Consider the following 17,570-nt stretch of genomic DNA (forward strand, 5'->3'; position numbering starts at 1 on the left):
TTTGATTCCCAGCATGGTCAGTTTGTCATCTTTATAGAAGCTGAAAATTCCAGCTTTCCACTGGTTTCCCCTCCCCCACAGACTATCTTTGTGAAACTATTTGTAGTTAGGAGTAAATAATTGTAGAAATTCATTGTGGGTGAAAGGCCTGTGTAAATGACCTGCTGATTCAGCCCCATTGTGTCCTGATGCACTTCTGGACTCATGAAGCAATGGATTAACTCATCTTCAGTGTGGGGTAGGGTTTTTGTTTGTTTGGGTTGTTTTTCCTCTCCTTGCTTTTGTAATTCTAGTGATCTGCAGAGCAGAGAGATGCCTGGCCTTTTCTTCTGTAGTGGGAGCCAGTCTGCGTGTCTTTAAATGCATTACCGGCATTTACCCACTCTTTTTTAATTAGAAGTTTTTTCCTTTCAGTGTTACTGGAGTGAAACACACTCGAGATATTATAAAGAGTAATGTCTTCAATGGTGTTTATGGTACTTGTTTTTCAGAGTTGAAAGATGTGTATAGCATACAGTATTTCTGCCTTCATATTACTGGATATTTTCTTTTTACTGATGGTTTGTTTTAATAGTTGGAGTAATACTTATTTGTTCTTGTGCAGTCAGTTGCAAAGATAAATTAATAAAACAAGTTGTTTTTTCTGATTAGGTTCGTTTTCTATCTGATCTTGTGAATTGTCATGTGATAGCTGCACCTTCAATGGTAGCTATGTTTGAGAACTTTGTGAGCGTGACACAAGAGGAAGATGTACCCCAAGTAAGCAAAAGATCTGTAACCTCATCTATCGCTGTTTTCAATCAATTATATCGCACCATTGCTTCTTTATTTATGCTTAGAATAAGGAAGATGTAGAGGTAATGATTGAAAGAAATTGTAATGTGGAGGTTCTTTAGGATGAGTAGAAGGAACCTATGACAGTTAGAAAACATATGTGTACAGTAATAGGAATGGTCTTCTATAGGGAGGTAGCTGAAGTGAACTAATTCTGTTTATTTTTGAAAGTGTGTGAAGCTTGTGTTTTTTGTTCTTTTTTGTTTTTTGCCAACTTTGTACAGTTGTGATACATAGTTAACCTAGAGAAGGACTCCAGAAGTTATAATCTTTTATTTATGTCTGCTTACCGTGTTTCAAGTTAAATACAGTATGTTCTAAGCAGGACTATATTTTTCATGGTTTGTCAATCTGCCATCGGCTGTGGGCATTGAATTTAGCTCTCTGTTTAAGCTTCTTAAAGAAGATTAAAGTCATATTAAGGCCATTGTAATGTGTATGAGCTTTCACTGGCCTATCTAGGAAGAGTCAACCAGTAAATCATTCTGCTGGTAGATAAGATCAGAGGAAAACTTCATACAGCTGCAAAACTGTTTACAAAGAATTCTTCCTGCAGCTTGGCAGCAGAACTTTGAAAGATTTGAACATTAGTGTAAGAGACTTTGGAAATAGTCTCCCTTTAAACTGTGGTTTCTCAGGAGAATATGTCAAATTTAGTGTGACTCAAAACTTTGACATTTACACTGTAATGTAAATGAGTGCAAAAATAAGTAAAATCCCTTATTCTTATCAAGAATACTTGTCCTGTTACGATAGGAATAGTCTCATAGCACTAGGCTTTCCTGATTGTATAGCAAAGGGCAGATTGAAATTGCCAGTGAAAATGCCAAAAACTGGCATTTTTTCCTAATATCTGTTACTAACAAGGAGTCAAACAAGTCAATCAAGCCAAGAGCAGTAACAGACCTTTAACTAGTTTCACTCATACAGTGTTTTATTCAAGGGCACATAAATGCATCTCCATATATATTTTGTTCTAAATATCTGTCCTTTGAAATGCACTTTCATGTTTTTTAAACAGCCTGACATGTGCCTTTAGGCACTTTTCCTGATGGATGACCTTAATTGCAAGTATTAATTGCTCCTTTAGCTGAAGCTATTTTTTTAGATTCCCCAGAAATACTGGTTTTACTAGTGTTTAATTCAAACAAATTAAAATGAGGTGCTTGTTTGAAATACTTCAGAGCTTGCTTGTGTACATGATTTCATTATTTTTCTCCTATAGGTACGATGTGACTGGTATATGTATGCATTTCTGTCATCTTTGCCTTGGGTTGGAAAAGAATTGTATGAGAAAAAGGATGCTGAAATGGATCGCCTCTTGTCTCAGACAGAAAGCTATCTGAAGTAAGTTGTAACCCATAAAAAACCTTCTTGGTACCTATAGAAGGTGGATTAATTACTTTGATTATTGTTCATTTAGAAATATTATAAAATCTTAAATATGAAGAGTCTTGAGGGGGGAAAAAGACCCCTGGAATATAGAACATATGGAGAGTCGAATGGAATTTTAATAAGTTTAATAATTGCATTATCAATTAGCATTACTATAAATTTAAAATCTTATTTCAGTCATGCTGGAGGATCTGCAGCTATAACTCTACTGTGAGTAGTGGTTGATTGGTTGTCAAAGTATTGTGCAGTGAGCCTGCTTTCTGTGTAGGTAATTCAAACTGACACTGTTGTTTGGATATGGTAATAGTAGTACTTTAAATATTTACACACCTATTGTTTATATACTATAGACTTCAACTGAAGAGATGAAATAGTAGTAGAACTATAAGAAAACATTACTGTCCTGGGTCAGCCTTGTAAATGTTGAGTGTTCTTTCCCATTAAACAGACGCCGCCAGAAGATTCATGTACCCATGTTACAAGTTTGGACTGCTGATAAACCTCATCCGCAAGAAGAAGTGAGTGACTTTACTTTGCACTCTTTCAACAAGTTTGAAATACATTTTTGGGGCTAAAGTGATCTTTTTAGAACTGTAAAATTAAAAGGTGCCTCTAAAAATGTTAATACTGTTGCGTTGTCTCCTGTTTGTCATTATTCCCAGTGGATTCTAGGTAAGGAGTTCTCTAAGTCTTGGGCCTAAATTAGAGGTTGTATTGGGTGGATAGGAGAGTGTTTTGTTTTTTGCTGACAGCTGGTCTGAGGAAACATTACTAAATGAGGAGTGGTTGCAAAATGGAGCTTTCCTTTGGGAAGTGCAGCAATAGGGCTTCATGCTAAAAGGAACTTTGTGAGAAGCAGGATGTAATTCCTTACCCCTTAATGTTTTCCCTCTGCAAGAAAGATAGTATGAGCATTTATTTTTTGTGGTGGCTTGGCTTTCTCAGCACTAGAAAATGCTAAAACAAATACATACAAAATTATGCAGCAGTTACCATGCAATACTGTTTCACAGTTAAACCAAAAATATCGGAGCGGAGAGGTGACGCAAAAGGCAAATGCTGCCTCTCATTTTTCTGTCTCCTCCCTCAAATTATTCAGGGGACAAATTCAATTGGAAAATATGATAAGATTTAAATTGATCTGGGAAGTTCTGGAACATGATCCTTTTAGTTTGCAGTTCTGGTTAAATCAGATGCCTGTGCATCCATTCTTAATCTTAGTAAGAGTCCCATTTATGATAATTTGGAGAAATAGGCTCTCTAATTATGGTTGGATTTATCAACATGTGTATTCTGCCTGCCAGATACCCAGATTTCCTCATTTAGTTCACTAAAAGAGAGATTGGAAGAGTGCATTCAAGATAGTACCCAGAGTACCATGAGCATCACTGCTCTCTTCAGGTGAACTTGTTAACTAGACTTTGTCCACATCTTGTAATGTCTAATAACTTCAATAAATGCAAACCACTTGCATGTAAAGACATTTGTTGTATCAATTACAACTTTAAACTTGCATTCAGTAAGGCCACAGACTCTAGGGGTCTGTGGGCCCCTTCCCACCCTCAGAGTTCTTGGACTACTGTTAGCAAGAGCACAGAAAGCAGCTAAACAAAGCAAGCCTATCGCCAGTTGTACAGGTGTCTATGCCATCTCTGGGATAATGCTGGAACTGACAATTTTGTTGAAAACCATGGCAAAGATATTTAATGTTCAGTATTACTGTATTTGTTTCAAATATGAAATAGTTGATAGTTTCGATTGCTTTGGGAATAGCATGTCAATCCTATAGAATGTCTCTTTGGCTGTAATATTGATATTATGTATCTTAATTAATGTTCGTGGCTGCAGTCACTCTGTGATCTTGCTAACAGATTCAAAGGATGACAGTCTGCTCGAATTCCTGGGCTGCATTTTGGTGTTTTAAAACTCTGATTGCCGTTAAACTTTACTAACACAATGCTGTGTGGGATTAGGAGAAACTCTGGTACTTAGAGTTCTTAAATTATTTCTTGGTTTACTGAATCAGTAAATCACACAATCTGTAATAAGCAGTTTAAGCCAACTGATTTTTTTTTCTGAATATAATACAGAATTTAAGAAACATGTTTTTGATAGTCCAAGGAGCTGCAAGATTTGTTACAAGGATTAGTGTATCTGATGTTTCTTGTCTTTTTCCTTCAGTATTTAGACTGCCTTTGGTCTCAGATTCAGAAGTTGAAAAAAGATCGTTGGCAAGAACGACATATTCTGAGGCCCTACTTGGCTTTTGACAGCATTCTTTGTGAAGCATTGCAACACAATCTGCCTCCATTCACTCCTCCACCTCACACTGAGGATTCAGTGTACCCAATGCCAAGGGTTATTTTTAGGATGTTTGACTACACGGATGATCCTGAGGTATGTGGTTGCTGTGGGGGAAAGCTGGTTTTGCAGCCAGGGTACCAAAGCAGTATTGACCAAAATATGATGTCCCTTCTCCCAGAAGGGCTAGTGGTTTGAAGATCCAGCAGTCTTAGGTCACTAAGTGATCTAGGTGATAAGTTACCTAACAAAGCAGATCTGTGAGGGAAACTTAAATGAGGCTTTTGCATGCTTTCATTGAAAATGACTATGTTGAATGGATTCCCTAGTGGATTTTTTGTACTGTACTCGTATAACCACATTCCAGATAGCAATCTTTCTTTCCATTTTACCGATGACTTTAGTATTTTCTCAGCCTAGCTACCTATAGGAATGCATCAAGACTGTTCTGCAATATGCATCAATGAATTTCAACAGAGGAGTATGGAAGAAAGAAGTGATTGGGTTAGGTCAAACGTCTGTCTGGCCCAATATTCTGTCTTCAGCATTGGTTGAATGCATAGCATTGGCACTGCAAATGCATAGACAGAAGTGCGTAATAACAGGAAAATGAATATGGAGTATTTTCTTTTCCCCCAAGTAGTTTCCTCCCTCCCTTTGGCTGTTATGCTGTAGCTTAATTTGATGGCCCCTAACTTTTGTAACAAAGAAAACTGTGCGCTATATTTTCTGTATTCTAGCCAGGCCGTTCTTGACTTTGTAAGTTGCCTTCATATTTGGGCTCAACCATGCCTTTTTGAGGCTGCATGGTAGTAGCCTGCCTAATTGCTCCATGCACAGAACCTCTTCTGTATGCCAGGTCGTGCTTCTCATATTTTCTCCAAACTTTTGCAGTTTGAGTCTCTTGTTTTGGGAACAGGTAAGGAGGAGAGTGGAAAAGGGACGAAAGCTGCATGGTAAGGTGGATACTCTATGTAATCTTATAATGATGTTCTCTTATTTTGTGCCATCATTTTTTTGATGAATCCAGTGTTAGTTTTGATATTGAATACCTATCTGAGGTTTGCATGGAACTGTCACAGCTGGGATCTCAGTCCTAAATGGTACGGGGTGGCTGAGAGATCAGTGTGTTTATGTGGAAGTTGGACTAACTTTTCCAGCTGTAAATATATGTAGGATGGCTGTTAACCATAGTATCACCAAAAGCAGCAATCTTCCATGAATCTTAAAAACTTTTAATTACTTGTTTGTTTGTTTTTACCAGGGCCCTGTCATGCCTGGCAGTCACTCCGTTGAACGATTTGTAATAGAAGAGAACCTTCACTGCATCATCAAATCCCACTGGAAAGAGAGAAAGACTTGGTAGGGAGACACTTAGCGCTTTTGGGCCCAACACCACTTATGCTTTTGCAGCTTCTGTAGCATCCAGGGGAACAGGGATTCCTTGGGAAGGGAATTCCTGGATAATCCAGGATGTGTGGCAAAAAAATGCGGGGTACCTGACCACTCACATGCACCGGTGCAGAGAGTATATCTGTTATGCTTCCTGGAATTTTGAAACAGCTGATTTGTTCAGGCACAATCAGCCTTGAACTGATTCTGTCTGTAGCTGGTCCTGTGCCAGAGTTCATAAACCTACTTCTGCTCTTCCTGTTGTTGCATTCTCTTCTCTTCAGGATTACACTGCAGAAGTGAACTACCTCTGGAGAGCGATTGCAGGTCCAACAAATTTTATTAGTTTGAATTCAGCAGTACTAGAAAGTAGTCCAGCTGCATTTCTTTGTTTCTGTCTGAGTAATACCTGATGTGGGTAACTGATAATCCAGATGATTTGTTGCAGATATCTGCAACTTACATCATCCTTCCAAGTAAGAGCTACCAAACTAGTTTACTGTGCAAAAAAATGGGCAGAAGCAATGCTTTTGGACATGGTATGTGATGCGGGTTTTTGGGTGCTGCTTTTTGATTCAGCAGAAACTAGAACTTCAGGGTTCTGAAGTGTGTGTGTGTATGTGGAGGGGTATTTTTTTGTTTTGTTTTGTTTTTGTTTTTCCTCTGAGGAAAATAAGATTTAGAGGAAGGTTTAAAGAATGCCAGAGAGCCAGAACAAAAATCAGGAAAGTAGTAGTTGCTCGCTTTGTAATTGTAATAGGTGATAATGAGCTGACAGTAGTTGAAGAATTTGTAGTCTGAGGATTTCTGATGTAGCCCATGAGTTTAACAGTTGAGAATGACTTGAAAGCATGTGTTGTTTGGAGTTTTTTCCCCCCCTTTTCATACACTAGATTAGTTTGTTAGGTGTTGGTGGACACATGCAAGAATTCAGCTTGCCATGATCACTTATGCAGAACTGCATTTTATTTAGCAATATGTTTTTCAAGGGGTGTAACTGAGTACAGATAAAATATGTCCTTACAATCCATGGTTTAGGCAATACTGATATGATCTTGTACTGTTCCTGTTGTAAGATTTCTGTGGATGAATGGGCAGTCTTTGGAAGGGCAGTTGATTTTATGTGCTTTGTAAGGTTTTCTCTTGCATGGAGTTAAGCATTTCTTGTAACTCTGCTTAATGTTTGTCATGAATGCTGTGTTATGTTCTAAACTAAATGTACCTGTTATTTTGCAGTGCTGCACAGCTGTTGAGCTATCCAGGAAATAACAAGATCCCCTTGAATTACCATATAGTAGAGGTATGCATTTTATAGGAACCTATTTTCTGGTTTCTTTATTTTCCAAGTAACATGTCTCAGTTAAAGCATGATAAAGCCTTTAAATTTGCTTTGGCTTGAGAGCCTTTCCTTGTTGAATTAAAGCAAAGGCATTAATGAGCAGATTCTGTACAGTTGGGTGTTTTTTTTCTTTTCTTTTATAATTTTTTTTAATTTTTTTTCTTTCCCTTCCCTTCCTCTCCCCTCCCCCCCCTCCTCCCTTACTCTCCATAACATGGTGCCTGGGAGCTTTGGTCAAAGAAACAAGATTACTTAGTGCATTACTATGACAGGTTGTAGTATTTCTCAAGCTTTTCTTGAAGTTTCAAATATGCTACTTGTTCTAATGTACAAGGCAATTTAAGAGATGGCTACATTTGAGTTACTTGAAGGTTTTTAGTTAGTTACTTGCTTATTTTATCCTTTTATTAAGTGTAACAGGTTACCTAGGGAGTTTGTGGAGTCTCCATTCTTGGAGATGCTCAGAATCTGACTGGTGTGGCCCTGGGCAACCTGCTCCAGGTCACTCTACCTTTTGAGCAGAAGGTTGGACTAGACAATCTCCGGAGGTTCCTTCCAACCTCAGATGCTCTGGTGATGCTATGTGTGAATCTTTTAAATTACTTGGAATGATTGTGTTGCAAAGCCACTTATAAGCACTTCTGGTAAAATAGTGCTATATTTTCTTCTTGGGCATCCTCTGTACTGGAGTATTTTTAATAAACATAATATATATTAGAAGAGGAATGTAGTTTTTCTTACTGGCTTGTTTCAAGGGTGTTATCAAAATGCAGATCTGTGTAAAACTTCATCACAAATTTCCATCACAAATTGAAAAGTTTTAAGAGATTTCAGCTCTTAAAACTTACAACTTGTCATGTAAAGTCTTTATGAAGAAGTAACTAAGAAGGAGTTTCAGAGCTTATTACAAAAATCTTATCTATGCTTTACCTTAATAAAGATGGTATTGAAAACTTGTCTTTTTACCAAAATGCCAAATAGGTTGAATGCTATAAAACTTATTTTTGGTTGGCTTGATCCTATTTTTGTACTCTGAATTAAGAAGAGAAATCTTAAAATAAACAATGCTTTTCTGTCTTCATATCAAAGTATCTTCAGTAACTGTAAACCCTGGTTTGGGTGGGTGCTTTATGCTCCACTGTATATTATTTTCAAGTATTGTGATTAAGTATGTTACTTCTAGGCCTTAAATTCTCTGATTATTTAGAAATCCATAGAAAGTGAAAATAACAAAGGCACTTGTAGATGAAATCACAGGAAGAAATGTTTAGTGTACAAATCATTTGCCTAAAACTGTCATAATTTCCTTTTTTTCATATATATTTAGATTTATTTTAGAATATTAACTTTATCTCTTGCACTTGACTGTTTATTTTGAATAAAACTACAGTGATTTTTAAGGCTTAGTATGGATCTTGCAGACTTAATTCAGTCTGCTTTCTACTGTTTCCTTGCAAGTTTTGACAGTCAAGTTGGTGATGTGTTGCTTTCAACAACTGTTTACCTAAGAGTTCCACCTGTGAAATTTCCTTTGCTTGGCAGAAAAGCATCGAACAATAGAAATAATTTGGGCTAGTAAATAGAGGAAAGTGTTATTTAAGGTTTGGAATGCAACAGTAAGGCAAAAATAAATATAACTTGAAAGTGCTCAGTACCTTTCCAACTTGTCTGCTTTTGAAATACCCCAAGGCTATATCTCAGTGTTTTGTCAGGCCAAGTGCAAAATGCTCCATGCTACCCAAGTCTGTGCAAAGCACTTCAAAATGTGTCCCCTTTCTTTCAGTAGCTTCTCATAGACATATATGTGGATATTACTGGTATTTATGAACAGAAAATGACCGGAAAGTGTCATTGGGTTGTTGGAGTGGTGTGTTGTGCTCTGACTGCTTTTGGTAGAATTTACGCTTGACAGAGTTGAGACATGAAGGTAGTCAGTGCCCTGTCTTTGTCATGGCCTGGATATTTTCACAAATTATTTTATGCCAGTTTGAAGCACTCATCTGAACATTTGATAATGAGCATTTTAATAAATTTCAGAAACATGACCTTAAGCAAGGTCTCAGATAGTGACTTGTTACCCAATTGTTGCTATTTCCTATCCTGAGAGTAGGAACAGTTTTGTGCCTAACAGGTGACCCCCCTCCCCATGCCATATTTGTCCCGACAGTATTTTCAAATTCTGTTTTAATAGAAAAGTTTTTCACTTCTTCTAGTCTCTCTTTGCTTTCAAGTCCGTTCTTTTAGTAAGTTCTAGTCCGTGTTAGGCTCTGCTTTTCATGTGTTGTCTATAAGTCTATAAATAGATGCTGATTTCTTACACTGATAAGAGGATTATTATCAACAGTTTACTTGTTTAAACTTCACTCCCTCTTTTCTGTGTTTGTTTAGAAGTGTAAAGTTTTCGCTGAGAACAATGACTGATTGTAATGAGTCTGAGTTTCCTAATGCCTTTCACATAATTTAAATCTATTTGAGAATGGCATGTAAACTAAACAGGACTTCAAATATGAATGTGGTACGCTTATCACTTCTTTGTAGTCCTGATAGACTTGTGTGCTATGATTATAGGCAAACCTGAAAATAAAAACACAAGTGTTGACTGCAGGATAGATGTGTGTGTGATTTTGCCCTGTTTTTTTTTTTTTTTTTTTTTAAGTAATAGTCAGCCAAGGGCTACAAATGTACTTGCTATATGAAATACTGACTGTTGTTTTCAGTTGAAGGTTGTGGCTTTATCCTAAGAATCTTAAGCACAGATGTAATTTCCATGAAAGTAATTTTTCATACTAAATGTTTGTTTCATTTAACATGTTTAATGAGTGTATTATTTAGTAGGAATGGATGGTTTTGTCTTCCTTCTTTGCCTAGATCATGTGGTAACACTGCATTATCTCATAACTATATGGACATTTCTACTTTTTTGAGTATTTGTTGGATGTAATAGATACATGATGCTAGTGCTATGTGTATGGAGCTAATATAAAATGATTAGAGCGGTTAAGTTTGGCTGTATTATTGTACAGTGTTAGCACTGTCTTTGGAAGTTTCTCTATTATTCCCAGAACATGCATTTGACAGAATAAAATGAGCCTTTTTTGGTATGTAGTTGGTTAAGATTGATTTCACCATTCTGAAGCTGATGGTTATGCAGGCCAGGTCTGAATGTAGTCTGATTTACTGCCTTGTTCTCTTACAGGTAATATTTGCAGAATTGTTCCAGCTTCCATCTCCACCACATATCGAGGTCATGTACACAACTCTCCTCATTGAACTGTGCAAACTTCAGCCTGGCTCTTTACCACAAGTTGTATCCTTTCTGTTCTGTTGAAGAGCATTTTAAAAGTCTTTTTCTTTTGTTTCTCCCAAAAATGAGATAGCAGTAATTACTGGCAATACCGTATTTTACAGCAGTTGCATTATACTTCACCTGTAACACTCATGTGAAGGAAGCATAGCTCATTAACCACAAATTCAATCTTTCTTAGTTTGCCAGTTGGGCAGACTTTTCGGCCTCCTGGAAGTAGCTCTGATGCTTGCTTTCACCTTTCCAGTAAGTCATCTTTTAAGCCAGAGATAAAATACTAGCCCTTCTGGGTGTCCCTGCTACCTGTTTAGATCTGGACAATGCACGGCATAGTTGCAGAAATTAAAACCTCAGAAGGAAAGGAAGTGATCAACTTAAGAGATCTTTTGTGGTAATGACCCTGCAAATACTCATTCTTTTTTCAGTGTGAAATGTGCTGCATCAACAGCAGTTTGTGAAGCTAGAAGAGTTAGACTACGGAAGTGTCTCCTGTAAGGAGGTAGATACTGGTCCATTATCATATGATGGGATTTCCGGCTTCCCATCCAAGCAGCAAAAGCACTCTCCTTGTAAGCATGGAAGAAAAATGGTTTGCATTAGGAGAGAGGTGGTAGTTACTGGTCTGCATGCCTCTCCTGCCCTGCCCTCCTCCCACCTTTGGACTTCCTGTGGTTTACCTGATTTTAGAAAAGACACAAGGAGCTGTCAGTAGGAAAAGATGATGAACTTCTCTTCAAATTTGAAAGGAGTAACATCTAATTTATTTATTAACTTTCTATTAACCTTAATAAAAAATAAACTTTCAGCTTGCACAAGCCACAGAAATGCTCTACATGCGTTTGGATACAATGAATACAACATGTATAGACAGGTAAATATGTGTTTTGAAAACAGTGGAAAATGTACTTTATGTACATTGTGTATTAGTACATCTGTGAAAAGAATCATCTGAAGTCATTGCTGTGGCTCTTTACAAAATGTTTTTTGGGCTATGGACTTGAGCCATCTAAAGAGATGGTGTAGGACATAGCCTTGCCTCTCCTTCTCAGAAACTCTTTCCAGGGATTAGCAATCTGGTCATTTGTACACCACAGTTAAGATCTGTGGTAATTTTTCCACACTTAGACTCTCTTCTGTTTTGTCCTACTCTCTGCTTGCTATTGGTCTGAAAAGAGGGTTCGAAATGGATTTACGGCACACATGCAACCTAGAGGAGGAAAGTGGTGGTGATTTTATTTTTTTGCCTTTTGAGTGAAATGTACATTATGAAGGAGAACTAATAATTAACATTCAAAAATATGAAAGTCTCCTGATTCATGATAGGTTTCCATTTTATTGGTTATTTTAATGTCATTCATTTGTATTATACAGCAGAAGATGAGAGACTGCCTGTTTGTCTACAGAGGCTGGTTTCTGACTCTCTGAACTCAGTCTTCTGTATCTGTCAGCACAGATAACTGTTTATTGCTGTGATGGCTTCAGAGTGGAGAATTTAGGCTTATCTTTGACAAGTAGAAAACATTTATAAGAAAATCTCAGTGAAAAGCTTTCCTGCACTTCTGATGTTTAATGGAACTTTCTTCTTTTGAAAAAGGTTTATTAACTGGTTTTCTCACCACCTGAGTAACTTTCAGTTCCGTTGGAGCTGGGAAGACTGGTAAGTCTCTCTCCTTGTAATTCAAACTTGATATTGCAAGACCTTTAAACTGACGAACTTACACAGCAAACTTCAAAGCAGAGTGGACCTATTTAATTGCTTTCCTCTAATTCTGTGGAGATCTTTTTCTTAACCTGCTTTCCACCGTTCTGTGGCAGATTATCTTCGTGTCTTTTTAGTCACTGTAACATCCCTGGGTGACTTTGAATCTCAAACCAGTATAAGAGTTCCCTAAACAAGGGAAGTAAAAACGTGATTTCCTTGTTGATCTGTCATGTCTTCAGTCAGTTGTTAAAAAATTCCCCAGAGCAGCTCCCCAACTTACATTTAATTGCCGTGACTCTTCCTCCCTTTGGTTCCTGTATTCATTGGGTAATATTGCTCTCTCTGTCCTGAGCTACAACTTTCATTGTAACAGTTATCCTTGTGACCTTATGATCTGTTTCTGCTTCCTGACTGGCACCCTGCAAAGTCTTTGCACCCTAAGTTCCAGCAGATCTGGCCCTGTCAGATCTTTCTTATGCCAAATCCTGAACTCATACCTCTAGCAGAAGCTCCCTGGACTCCCTCAATGTCTAACTACAGCTTCCTCAGAGTTTTGCGTTCCAGGGACAATGCTTATGGATATGCTTATGTTCATCCTGTAGCTGTCCCACACAGAAAGCTCATCTGGGATTAAGTTCTTTTAAACCCAACTCCTTCAACCTGCTACTATACTTGCTTTCTGTAGCCAGTGTGCCTAGCTCTCCTGTGGAGAGGAGTCCAGCGCTGTTTATGACTCATCATTGCAGGTTTTGCTTGGGTTCCTAGTGTCCCCATGTGGGCGTATGTGCCTGTCCATTATCCTAGCATGCATTCATATTGACTGACCAGGCAGCACTCTACAGTCAGGTACGCTTTCTTTGGTGGAATGCTGTTTGGTGGGAGCACTTAGGTAGGTCTCTCTCTCTCTCAAGCTGACACTTTTCACAAACCTTGTAAGCGTAACCTGTATTTGAGAATTTTCTTTTACTGAAATGCATTTGATATCATCCAAAAGTTCAAAAACTAGTGTGGGCGAGGAACAGACAATGGAATCACGCAAGGTTTGTTCACACAGAAAAAGGGAAAATAGACAAGCACAGTGCTTTTTAATTTTGGTGGGTAGGAGAGGGGAGCTACTCAGAAATACATTACATAAAGATGAGATTCCGTGGTTGCTAATGACCAGTAAGGAAATAGTAATAAAGTGCCCTGTTATCTTAAAACTGCCTACACTGTAAAACAGTCCTAAACAGTTTAATAGTCTAACATAGACAGTGAACATGTTGTACCTGCCAGTCCAAGCCAAAAAAGATAAGAACATGTTCATTTGCTAAAAGGTGTTGCATTCTGTCCCTTGATAGGTCTGATTGTCTTACTCAGGACCTTGAAAAGCCAAAACCCAAATTTGTGAGAGAAGTTTTAGAAAAATGCATGAGGTAAGTAAGACTTCTAGTATCTTCCTACTTGCATTTAAAGCCAAGTTTGAGCGTTACTTCCAGATATTGGCAGATTCTTCGCAATGACTCCATTTTTTACTGACTTTCCAAAAAAGCTAAGGATTGTTGATAGGGAAGGGTATAGGGGAGAGAAAGCAAAATGTTCCAAAAGCCTGCATAAATCAACATCCTGCAGGAAGTCACCTGTTTTTCAGCGAATGCAATACAGAAAGCATGAGAACATTGTACTACAAAACAACCGCATTTTGCATGTGGCATTCCTCCATTTCACTGAACACTCTAGTAGTGAAATTAAACATTCGTGAGAGTGATGTAATCTGGAAAATGAAATGATAACTTTTTTTCCTGCTTTTTATACAAGATTTTACTAATTGTCTACATAGCATCTTAGTCTTCTGCATGAAGTGTACTATCAACTCGCCTCTTAATCTTTTCACAAGCTAACTTAATTGCGTTGAGGATGAAACACCAGTATCAATAAACTCAGACATAAAATATCTACTAGTAAGTTTAGTTTAGTTAGCTCTTACTACCCACACAAACTGTCATTGCACTGAATAAAAATCTTGATTTTTGTACTGTAAGACTTAAATACAAGAAAACCATTTTAGGACTAACTCAAATCATTGCTTTAAAGTTATTCCCACACAGTAGGAATAACTGATGTGAAACTTACTTTTTCCAGGCTCTCCTACCATCAACGAATAATAGACATTGTTCCTGCAAGCTTTTCTGTCCTCAGTCCTGCAAATCCAGTGTGCATTTACAAATATGGAGATGAAAGTAATAGTAAGTATTACAGTTGCTGAGGGGTCAAGTTGAAGAAAATTGTGCTTCTGAGCAAGGGAACACACAAGATTGAGCATAATGTCATTTGTTGTCATGAAGAATACAGGTGAAGTGAATATGCTTGATTTTGATGGAGGTAAATACATTCAATGAGAGCAAGTAATATAGCTTAAGTTTGGATTTTCCTGCTACTTGATAAAGTTCTTGATTACTTTAAAATGAAAAGAAAATCCGTGTATATGAAATCAGTCTTGCTGAGATGGTTGGGCATTGGCACTACAGCATTGCATTGCTTGTCAGAAATCTAAAATTAGAAATACTATCCATTTTCCCTGTTCAGGCAGAATACTGCGCTCAGAAGTCAGCATAGCGAAACATAATGTGGACTTATCTTTGAACTTCATAGAACAGTGGAATGGTTTTGCCAGTAAACTTGGTTTAATGAAGCATACAGAGGCAGCAGAACATGAGAAAAGTTGAGGTAGAAAGAGACTTTGTTATTCTTATTATTGAGAACAAAGACAGTCCTTAATTATAAAGGTGTCATCATCAAGAAATACTGTATATTTAGGAAATCAGATGAAACTGGAGCAGAGCTTTAGACAAGAAAGTGATTTCTTGGCCTCAACTCTAAAGATTCTACCAAAGGCTTTGAATTTGATGTGAACACTAGAAAACCTATTGAGCAGTTTTATAGAATAGCGATGTAGACTGTGATACTGAGAGCAGCTAGTTTTAGGCATATCTGGGAAGTATACTTGCTTCTCTTAGGAAAAAAAAATTTCACTGTGTGTTCTACATTCTTGTCCTTTTTGCTTTTGTTTAGGGTCTCTTCCTGGATATACTGTAGCCCTCTGTTTAACAATTGCAATTAAAAATAAGGCCAGTAATGATGAAATCTTCAGCATTTTAAAAGATGTGCCTAATCCAAACCAAGATGATGATGATGGTAAGAGTTCAGCTGTTAAGCATTGCAAGGCTGTTACTCCTTTTGTATCTAATTAGCTATCCTTTACTGCTGTGGGTGTGCTGGTTAAGTGAACCGCTATATGCTTTTCCATCTAACAGTTAGTTTCAGTTTAACAGTAAATGGAAATGATACAGAATTGTCAGGATTTGTTTTATACATGTCATGTGCAGCAGCAGGCCCATTTTTCTTAGTGGAAGTAACACAACTCTTGAGATGTAGTAATTATTAACAGAGGTAGCACAAAGGAATTTAACATTCTCCTTGCCTATGACAACAGAGCACAATTCATGCTGTCAGCCTTGCCCCTGAGATCAAGTGCTTGTGCCCTCCAGCTCACCTTCTCTCAATACGGTCCCATGGCACATAAGATAGCTAATATGGTGGGTTTAGTCTCCTGTACATAGAAACTCACAATGGGACTCCACTCAGGTTCTTTATAGCTTTGCAGCTGCAGACAAAGCTTAATTCCTAAAGCCTGTGTCTTCTAGTGGGCTGGAAGGAGTCTGAGAAGTGATCTTTTAAAACAATTTGCATGGTAAGTTTTATTTGCAAGTACTGTTATGCAGGCAGAAAGCAGCAACGCTCCAGTTTTTAACTTGGGAACCAGTAACATCTTTTTTTTCTTTGATTGCTTTTAAGAACGCATGCCAACCAGTGTTCTCATTCCTGCCTGTCATCACCAGTAGGCCTACAGCAGTGTCCAGGGGACTTAGCACCATTCACCTCTAGTACCCGTATTTGCCTCTGCTCAAGCTCTGTACTCAAATCCTTTTCCCCTTTCCTCATCCACTCTCCTTTCTTCATGGTCTATCAGGCTTCCTGCTGCATGACTCTGCAGTTTCCTTCACTGTCATTCCCTGCCGTTCTCCATCAGCGCTGTTATGCGATTGCAGTGTGACTGTGTTTCTGCTGCCTTCTTCACTGACATGGAATTCTTTCTGCATATTTTCCCCATGACAAAATGGGAGTACCAAGATCTTCAGCTTTTAGAAAATTTTTACCAACTCCCAGCTCAGCATTGCAAAATCTGGTTGCTGAAACTTTCTTTTGTGAAACGAGTTAAAACATGAAGTTGTCTTTTAAAGCTTACCTTAAAAAGTTCTACTTGAAGTATTTACTGTTTCAACTTTAAATAACTTGCAGATGAAGGATTTACCTTCAACCCTCTGAAAATAGAAGTTTTTGTTCAAACTCTGCTTCATCTAGCTGCAAAATCTTTCAGCCACTCCTTCAGTGCCCTGGCCAAGTAAGTATGCATTATTTGAGGGCTTGTGGAAATGTTTAGTTCTGACAGTAGAATGCTTGATAAAAGAACTGAACCACAGTTTTCATCAGTGTTTTGGGTGCTCCACAATGGGTGGTATGTTTTGGGAAAACTAGCGTCACTGTTTACTGAAGGAATAGTAGTGTAAATGCCAGGCTACATAGGTGAATGGAGTTAACAGAAATGTTTGTCACAGCCGTGTTGCCTGCATTCAGGCAAGGGTTCTACATGTTTTAAGAGTCTCACAAGTAAGGACATATGGATCAGTTTTGGTCACATCTATGCGTATCCGTGGTCTTGATACAAGTATAGCTCTGTAGGTTTTTCTGAGGAATGTAGTATATTTGAGTTCTTTGTACGTGATACTGCACAGTCTTGAGAAATATCTGTCTTGTACTGAAAAATATTAACTGGTATCTGGATTAGATTTGCAAGAAGGTTTTACCTCCTCTTAACAGTTTTTAAAGCAAATTGGACAGTTTGGCACATGAGTCCTTTTTAAAATTACTTATTTGCTGAGTACTGTGAGGAACAGGTGTTATCTTCTTACATTGGAATGGCTGGAAAGCTCCCATCGCAATATCTCATACTACTAATAGCACACAAAAAATATTGAGTAAGTATAAAAACAAAGACAAATCTTTAAAGGAGCTTGCTATAAACTTTATTTATCAAAGCAAAATAAAATCTATCTCAAAATATTTTGTAGTGTATCCCTTAAAGATGTATTTTAATTTTTAAGGGATTTACTTCATTAGCAAAATGAGATAAAATGGCTTATTTTTAGTACCGTGTACCTGGGAGATGCTCTTAAGTGGTCTTAGTATATAGAAGGTGATAACTT

The 17,570-nt window shown here is 37.7% G+C and overlaps 1 protein-coding gene across 1 annotated transcript in view; it reads left to right on the top strand.

Annotated features, from left to right (window-relative positions):
* The window catches only part of NCBP1 (nuclear cap binding protein subunit 1), a 32,425-nt gene that overhangs the window by 4,207 nt on the left and 10,648 nt on the right, over nucleotides 1-17,570 (top strand). Inside the window, exons 5-17 of the mRNA XM_062600118.1 lie at nucleotides 652-759; nucleotides 2,060-2,181; nucleotides 2,678-2,747; nucleotides 4,411-4,626; nucleotides 5,795-5,892; nucleotides 7,159-7,222; nucleotides 10,458-10,568; nucleotides 11,372-11,436; nucleotides 12,160-12,222; nucleotides 13,608-13,682; nucleotides 14,389-14,492; nucleotides 15,319-15,441; nucleotides 16,606-16,708. Coding sequence (XP_062456102.1) covers nucleotides 652-759; nucleotides 2,060-2,181; nucleotides 2,678-2,747; nucleotides 4,411-4,626; nucleotides 5,795-5,892; nucleotides 7,159-7,222; nucleotides 10,458-10,568; nucleotides 11,372-11,436; nucleotides 12,160-12,222; nucleotides 13,608-13,682; nucleotides 14,389-14,492; nucleotides 15,319-15,441; nucleotides 16,606-16,708 — 1,322 coding nt within the window. The remainder of the gene's footprint in view (nucleotides 1-651; nucleotides 760-2,059; nucleotides 2,182-2,677; nucleotides 2,748-4,410; nucleotides 4,627-5,794; nucleotides 5,893-7,158; nucleotides 7,223-10,457; nucleotides 10,569-11,371; nucleotides 11,437-12,159; nucleotides 12,223-13,607; nucleotides 13,683-14,388; nucleotides 14,493-15,318; nucleotides 15,442-16,605; nucleotides 16,709-17,570) is intronic.

This window comes from Rhea pennata, chromosome Z, assembly GCF_028389875.1.
Source record: "Rhea pennata isolate bPtePen1 chromosome Z, bPtePen1.pri, whole genome shotgun sequence".
Taxonomy (NCBI): domain Eukaryota; kingdom Metazoa; phylum Chordata; class Aves; order Rheiformes; family Rheidae; genus Rhea; species Rhea pennata.